The 8,712-nt window shown below is 32.9% G+C and overlaps 2 protein-coding genes across 3 annotated transcripts in view; one reads left to right on the top strand and one right to left on the bottom strand.

The window, feature by feature from the left end:
• The window catches only part of LOC105362055 (verprolin), an 8,770-nt gene extending 5,389 nt beyond the window's left edge, over positions 1-3,381 (bottom strand). The window contains exons 1-4 of the mRNA XM_011499380.1: positions 3,093-3,381; positions 2,260-2,425; positions 1,710-2,169; positions 8-73 (exon numbers count right to left, since the gene is read on the bottom strand). Coding sequence (XP_011497682.1) covers positions 8-73; positions 1,710-2,169; positions 2,260-2,413 — 680 coding nt within the window. The 5' untranslated portion in view covers positions 2,414-2,425; positions 3,093-3,381. The remainder of the gene's footprint in view (positions 1-7; positions 74-1,709; positions 2,170-2,259; positions 2,426-3,092) is intronic.
• Positions 3,382-7,487: 4,106 nt separating this feature from the next.
• Positions 7,488-8,712, top strand: part of Rpn6 (regulatory particle non-ATPase 6) — a 2,632-nt gene continuing 1,407 nt past the window's right edge. The window contains exons 1-3 of one of the 2 annotated variants that reach the window (XM_011499255.1): positions 7,488-7,522; positions 7,945-8,271; positions 8,674-8,712. The exon at positions 8,674-8,712 is cut by the window's right edge and continues 362 nt beyond it. In XM_011499255.1, the coding sequence (XP_011497557.1) occupies positions 7,951-8,271; positions 8,674-8,712 (360 nt within the window). In that variant the 5' untranslated portion in view covers positions 7,488-7,522; positions 7,945-7,950. Of the gene's footprint in view, positions 7,523-7,577; positions 7,759-7,944; positions 8,272-8,673 lie in introns of those variants that run through there. The other variant, XM_011499256.1, reaches the window with a different exon arrangement.

The following is an 8,712-nucleotide window of genomic DNA, read 5'->3' as shown; positions in this document are numbered from 1 at the left end:
CTGGGACTGGTGGAGAGAAGGCGGTGTCGGTGTTAGAACCGCTGGCGATCGGGCTAATCGCATACTCTGCGCCCTGGAACAAGCGGACAAATTGTCTTTTGACTGAATTGTCCACCTCATCGTCGTCGTCACTGTGGTCTTAATCATCGTCAAGTGAGATCGGTGAGATTTTATTACGCTGAAAGGAAAGCTCGGCTTCTTCGCGAAGAAAAGTATTTTGGATACCTAAGAATTTTCATGACAGGTGCAAACGCATATTGACAGCGCATTTTAGCGTATTTAGAAACAAATGTGTTTTTTACAGTCGATCGATTGATAAATTTGATTATGAATTTGTTTATTCACGAGCGAACTTCGTGGCAATACATTTTATTGAAGTTGATTAAAATTTACTTGCAACAATATATTTATTTATGGCCATTTGAATACAATGATATTCAACTGTTTATAGAATTTATATTAAAAAATTATTTACTAAATAATTTAGTAAAGTTAGAATTCTTTGTAATGAAAATTATGTTTTAAAATATTCCGATTTTTCTGTCATTGAATTTTACAAAAAGTATGTATTCTTATTATTATTATTATTATTATTACTATTTATTATTGATTGTCAAAATTAGCTTACAATATAATTCAATATCATAAATAAACAGAATTTTACTGCCGACAAGTATTAATAAAATAAAACTTTTATACCTTATGTAAAATAAAATTCCTTAATTTCTATTCTTTATTTTATATTTATTTTATTAATGCGTTACATTATAATTTAATCATGGATTATAGTACATTTAGTACATTTATTAATTCTTATTTTTATTGGAATGAAATATGAATGTTAAATTTTTCCATTTATTTTAAGACTTGTATGCTTTTTTATTATTTTATAATTATGTTGTGCTTATAAACACACTAAACACAGATTCTTAATTAATAATATACAAAAATAATACATTCAAATAAACATTTAAAGTTGAATTTCTTTAAGAATTAATCATTTATATTGATATATCTTACAAAAGAATAATGGAACAAGTAACTTTTTTTTCCAATAAGCATTTATTCTGTAAGCAACTGTCAAAACATTGTAATATCTTATTTTGATACAATTTCTTCATTAAAAAGGCATTATACTCTACAATGATAATTTATTTATATTCTTTTATCAATTATGTTATAATTATTTTTACACATCGTGCAAAGCACTGCCACAATTACATACAAAAATTGTAATTATTATAAGGTCAAGCTTTCGCAGTTTTGATAATTATTTATACTAGTAGCTTTTAAGATATTTCAAGTTACAGCTAATTAAAAATAATGAGAAAAGATTATAATAATTAGATTTTCAGTGAATAGTTTGAAAATCATAGTATTACATCTTTTTAACAATTCGAATAAACTTAACCTTAATATTAAATCAGTATGAAAAATTGTACATTTTATACCAATTACTTTTATAATTTACAATTACGTGTACATAAATGATTATGAATAACATAATCTTTTATTTAACACAATTGTACTATCAATTTAAATATACAGCTTTGCACTCTACAAATATTTCAAAGCAAATTATTTCCATGCTCGTGATTACTAATTTTAAAAGTATATTACAAGGGTACTATGGAAGACCATCACTTTTACCATTACCGCTTGTAATATATTTAAATGGCTAGATGAAATACAAATTTGATATTACTTACCTAGACACGGAATTGCCTGTGGTAAGATTGAGCTTTTTAGGGGGTGGCGAAGGCTTCTGTTGCAGAGACGTGGAAGATGGTGGCTTTGGTGCCAGCGTTGGCTTCCCAAATGAACTTCTTGGTGTTTCTATATTATGGTTCACAATGGGTTCTGCACTTTGGGCAATAGGTGAAAATATCAGTGGTTTCTGCGCAGCAGGGGGTGGAATCGGCGGTGGGCCACGTTTAACACTCGGTAAGGTATAAGAGCTCATGTTAGACTGCGCATTGCCATTGTCTCGCTCCGTAAGATTATTTCTCATGCCGGTAGACTTCAACTTTGGCATGCCACCAGAAAATAGACCACCCAAACAAATTGGATTGCCATTATTAATACTATTTCCTACGTTTGAATTAGAAACGGGGCTCTTTGTATTTATATTGGATGCTTTCACGTTTGACGATTCGCCGTGTACTTTTCCTAATAGAAACAATAATAACGAATGATTTGTCAACAATGGCTAGACCGTGGATAAAATTTACAACATGGAGACAGTTTGTAGAAACTCACCGCTGATCGCAGGAGCACTTTTATCCACTGTCACGGTTTTCTTCAAGGATTTTCCAGCTCTGATTGATTGTAATAGCGCACCTCTGCCCTGATCCGCCGAACCTCCACCCAAGTTGAACGAGGGTGCTGGGGGAGGCGGAGGCGGCGCTGGCATTCTGATTCCTTACTAAAATCTCAAAAACGGTAAGGTGACAACAACTTTAAAACGAAAGGCACATTACACATTGCGCTGGATTTTCAAGGTAAAACCCGGACATGCATCAACCTGTATTGACATTCTCTCTCAACCGAGTGCGACAACTCACGTAGAACTACGAACAGTGACTCACAACTCATAAACATTTATGTATATGGGCTCCGTCACGAGCGATGAAACGGCGAATTGCGACAAAAAAACGAGAGGAGTCGCTGTTCTTTATATCGCGTCGTGCACTTGCCACTCTCTCTCTCTCTCTCTCTCTCTCTCTCTCTCTCTCTCTTTCTCTTTCTCCTTCCCTCTCCCGCGGTCGTCCATGCTCCCCACTCGGTCTTTCTCTCTCACGATCTCATTCTCTCCCTCCCTCGATAAGTCCATCTGCCTCTCGTGCTCTCACTCTCTCTGTCTCTCTGTCTCTCTGTCTCTCTCTCTCTCTCCTTCTCTTTCTCTCGAGACGTGCAATATAAACGCAGCAGGCAAACAGGATGACAAAAATCGACGGGAAATAAAAAAGGCCTCGAGGGTCTATTTAATCGTGACGCCCCCGGCCCCTCTCGCTCCCCCATCGCGATCGAGGAAATTAGGTTAAGGTGCGTCGAACCCACGTTAAAGCTCAACAGCAGCGGAATCTATTTACCTTGGGAACGAGAACGAGTGGGACCCTTTATCCCAGCGTTGGTCCTTCCACTCGCCCTTAGCTGGCCACACAATCTTCGCGTCAAAGCCGTCGTGCAGCCATGGGAACGCGCGCGCGCGCCCGCGATCCCGAAATCCCTCCTGGAGCGCCAGGGAGCTGACGTCGGCCGCTGGATCCCCTCGCTGCGACGTCGCCTCCACCTCACGCGCCCACTGTCGACCCAATGAAGTCGGGGCACATACTCTCGAGCCTCTGCTGCTCCTCTTCTGTCGCCGCCACCGCCGCCGCCACCGCCGCCGCCGCCGCCACCATTTCTTCAAAATTTTCGGCGACGTACGCCTGGCCTCCTCGAGGCCTTTCCTCTCGCCACAACTTAAGATCTCCCTCTCCTTCTCTCTCTCTCTCTCTCTCTCTCTCTCTCTTTATCCGAGCCACTAGTCACTCACCACTGCTCTCTACTAAGCTCTCGTTCGACGTGTAGCAGATGAGTGAGCGAGTCAGATGTGAGTGGGAGAGAGAGAGAGAGCGAGTGACGAGCGGAGAAAGGGAAGCGAGAAAGTGTACTTGCCTGGGCTCGTTTTACACACGTACGTACGTGGAAAAAGCCACACACGAGTAATACAATATCTCGCGAACGAGTAACATCGCGTCCAGTACACAACACATGTGTGCATACAATATCTATGCGCGGCTAAAGAAATACAACGTGGAAAACTTAATGTTACGTCGACTCGAAAGTACCCCTCGCGACAACTTTCCGTGACAGCGTTTTCATAAACACGAGCGCGCTTAATGCCGTGTATCTTTCGACTCTAGTCTAGTAGATCATAGACGTGGATTGGTCGATTGTTCGCTTACGGCCAATCCCGAAGCTCTTTAACGTGGAATCGAGCTACGGACGGACGAGCAGCACGAAATTGGCATGTTGCATCAGTGACGTCGATCTATCCCCCTACGAGCCCAACTACTACTACTACTACTACTACTACTACTACTACTACTACTACTACTACTACCACTACTACTACTTCAATTGCTACTGCTACTGCTACTGCTACTGCTACTACACTACTACTACTGCTACCACACTACTACCACTACCACTATATAACGCATAACGCGCGGGCTCGAGTGCATTGCCGAGTTTACCATTACGTCAAATACAATTTTCCATAGTCGTTGTGAGAGATATCGTGTTATAGCTCGGGGAAAGAGGTACGAACGAGAAAATCGAGTGGCAAAACTGATGCTGTCAATATTTAACTGCTCGATTTAATAATTTCGTTAGATGTCTGTATTGTTAATGCCATATAGCCATTAATGAATTAAACGCAATAATAACTTACCATAGCCAAAAAGAAATTACACATATTATAAAATGTATTTCAATGTATGTAATTATTAATTATACATTAAATAAACTTCATTAATATTTTAAACGTTATAATGAGTATCATTGGATTTGATATTTTTCAGTTTTTATTTCTTCTTCCTCATTTTTCTTTCTGATTTCAAACAAATTGATATCAAAACAAAATAAATACATAAATAAATAAATAAAATGCATTTTAAAACAAAATGCAAATGAATAGTTTTGTCAAATTAGTCAGTCTCCATTACCCATTACCCATTAGTCTCTATGTGAAATTTGCACAATAGCGCCAAACATTTACATTAAAAAATTCTGCTATTAATCAAATATAATATTTTGAAATTTTAAAATAAAATAATAATCAATTCAATCTATACTTCATATTGATCAAATTTATGTAATATTCGTCTTGCGATTGTATATGTAAGCTATTATTTTATAAATTAAGTAGATAATAATGACATTTTTAAAATAAATCTATTTTAATTGAATATCCGTTAAATTAATTAAATTTTTAAATGAAAATTAACACATCGATTATTCCTTTTGCATATTATTATTATTATTATTATTGTTGTTGTTGTTGTTGTTGTTATTGTTATTGTTGTTGTTATTGTTATTATTATTGTTATTGTTATTGTTATTGTTATTGTTATTATTATTATATAAATGTATAAATCAAAGCAAAGTGCTATTTATAATTTATATCGTTTAAATTCTCATACCTTTACCTTCTTTCTTTTCTAGCAAAGAAAATATTGGTAATTTTTTATCAAAAAGATCGAATCAATAGACTTTTCTAAAGGCTCTTGTTGAACTCAAATTAATATCGTAAATTATCGATAACATTATACTTTAATTCTAATTTTAATGATTTTTCAATGATATACAATATACGTTTTTTCTAGAAAAAGAATTTTAAGAAAACTTTTTAAAGTTTTAAAATATTATTTCTATTGAATAAAAATGATTATCGTTAACACGGTTCAGTGTACAAATCTATGTGAAATACAATTTAATTTAATTTCTATTCCATAAAGCAAAAAATAACAACTTAGTATCGTTAAAATTGTTATTTTTAATACTAGTGCTATCAAAATATCAGAATATAAGCAAGTTTAAATTAAAAAATTATTATTATCATTAAAATTCAATGAGTTTAAGACCAAAAACTAAGAGAATCCATTTTTTCAATTTGCATTTAATGTACATTTATTATGTATTAAGTGAACAGAAAATTGACAAAATATACAATTCCTTTCTAAATTTTAATCATCTTTTTATTCAAATTTTAATATTTATTGATATTTCGATTTAGTGAAAAATGCAATTACCTTCATAAGGTATAAATCTATGTAAAAGTACTTGTTAGTTTTTTTTTTTTATTCTAAATATGTTAATATTATAATAAATTGGGATAATACGCTTGGAAATAGTTGGAATTATTTACTTAAATAGGCATATGACATACACATTTTTAACTTTTATGTAAATTTCAATGATTTACAATAGATCCTATTAAAATAATCTAACGTAATACATGCGTATTACGATAATCGCATATCGATATTCGTAATACATAAATGTTCAGAGAAATGTTAAAAATTGAAATCAAACAGAATTAATAATAAAAATTTATTAGGAAAAGAAAACCTTATGGCATTTCACTTTTTAACAATAAATTCTTTTTCAATACTAAACTCCTTAAACGATAAAACTAAATTATTAATTAATTATATAACAGAATTATTAATATTGTTTAATTTAATAAAAAGATCATTTAGATAATTTCTTAATGTATTTAAAATTTAAATAATTTATCGAATAATTTAAAACAATACAAAAATTTTACTTCTTATTCAGTTTAAAATACATAATCTTGCCATGCTTAAATCAAAATTTCATAATGTATACTTATGCATTGTTAGATTCATTAGGTATTAACAATATTTTTGTTCATAAAATTCTTGTTTATTTTAATTGTTAAATAATAATTATTATTATTACAATTTTTCATTCATTCATAAATTGATCAAAATTATTTTATTTATGGTACGATAGGTATATACTCTGGCGATATTTGAATTTAAATATATATGTGCGTGCGCGCGCGTGTTTATAGAAATCATGTGGACATCCGCATATACGTTGAGTGGTGTGTGCATACGCGCGAAATAAAACGTCTGCCTTTTTCTTCCTTTAATCGGGAGCCTTTTTATTTTTAAATGTTCCCCATCAGTTTGAATTTAAGATCACGATCTTCTCGCTATCATTTCGATATATCTCGAACGAGATACTTAAAAATTTGGGATAAAATTCAAAATTTATTAAGTTTTTGTTGCCTGCTATTTCTAAATTACAAAATTTCTTACGTAATATAAATGATAACCGACATTTCGTACACATTGAATAAAACTTTAAATAAAAACTTAGCCAAAGGAAAAGGCAACATATTAATGGGCAAGGATGGAAAAATGTTGGTATCCCTGAATTAATCGCGACTCGTTATACGCTTCATGAGTACTATTAATATCTGAATTTTCGCAATTTTTCTCGAATCAATTATAGTGTTAAAGTCGAATTGTTACTTCTCACTTTTCAAGTATTCGATATATTTTATAAATTCACTACATCAGGCTGCTGGTCTGTGAATACGATACATTCGCTGGTATGAGCTCACGACATAAGTTTTACTTTACAGTAAAAATTTAGAAGAGATTGAAAAAACGGGATTCGTGTAGGATATCGACAGGTGTGTAGGTATTATACATAGACACTCTACGTATTCGTCGATATTAGATTTATAAAACATCTAACTCTAACCTCACAATTTCTTTCCATTTAATGTCTCTAACACTTTTTAAGATATATATATATATATATATAGATAGATAAGAAAGAAAAAATTCTAAAATTTTCATTGATCCCAATAAGGAACTACAAATATATTGAGAACAAACATCGTTAGATGCAAAGAGAGAGAGAGAGAGAGAGAGAGAGAGAGAGAGAGAGAGAGAAAGCGAGACGGGCAGAGAAAATATCAAATAAGGAATTCAAGGTACGTACCGCTTGTTTCATTATTTGTAATTTACGGGAGCAATAAGGATAGATGAAAATCGTCGAGATAGTTTCGCGTAACATAATAGATTTTTTTAATTCCATAAGCATTGCGATTTTGTCAAAGGCAATTATTTTTAATAAAACAATTACGATAAAATTGCAAAATACTAGAGCAATTATCAGCATTGAACAAATTGGATCTTTAACATTTGTGATTAAGAGTCGTATTTAGAGGTTAGAATATCATTAAGTCTTTTTAAATTGCTAATTTTCACGTTCGACGATCGCATATGCATAATATTACAATTTAAACGGATAAGATAAGTGGATTATTAAATTTGAATAGGAATTTTTGTAGACCTATCGTGCAAAGACACTTAATTGCTCAAGCATTTAGTAGAGTGACTGGGCAAATTTCAGGGTGAAATGGCCGGCGCAATGCTGTTCGAACGAGCACAGGCAGTATCAATAACGAATCGCAGCGAAGGGATAAATCTTCTCAATGAAATCGTCTCGGATCCAAATATCGGCGTTGCGGAGGATGACGAAGATAGTATTCGTGTAAAGGAACAGGGTATACTCCAACTTGGTGAGCTTTATAAGAAGGAAGGCAAGGCCAAAGAGTTGGCCGAGCTCATAAAGGCGACGAGACCGTTTTTGAGTCTCATAAGCAAGGCTAAAGCTGCAAAACTTGTCAGATCACTAGTTGATTTCTTTCTAGACCTTGAAGCTGGCATTGGTATCGAGGTCAGTTTTGTTATTATTTTGAATGTATATTAGTTTATAGATCTAATAATTTACTGAAGGCATATGTATTAGAATTGCTTTGTCTATCAAATTGAATAATAATAATGTCAATAACATCTTATCCATTGTTTTTAGAGCTTTTAATTTGAAAGTGATTTAATCTTAATTTATAAATTAAATTTCTATCGGACAGTTATTTTAATAAAAAATATTTTAGAATAAATATTAGAAAGCTACTTATAAATAATCTCGATTACATTTTCTTTGGAAAATATCGATAGTATCGTAATTCGTTATAAATAGCGTTACCATTATAACTAACCTCAATCCTATGAATATTTTTCAATTAATGTTTTATATTTTAATAATTTAATTTAATTTAATGTTGTACTCTATTATCAGGTACAATTGTGTAAAGAATGTATAGAATGGGCAAAGGAA

This window comes from Ceratosolen solmsi, unplaced genomic scaffold, assembly GCF_000503995.2.
Source record: "Ceratosolen solmsi marchali unplaced genomic scaffold, CerSol_1.0 scaffold2, whole genome shotgun sequence".
NCBI lineage: Eukaryota > Metazoa > Arthropoda > Insecta > Hymenoptera > Agaonidae > Ceratosolen > Ceratosolen solmsi.
The sequence above is the reverse complement of the archived record's forward strand: the minus strand, read 5'-3'. Positions and strand labels throughout refer to the sequence as shown.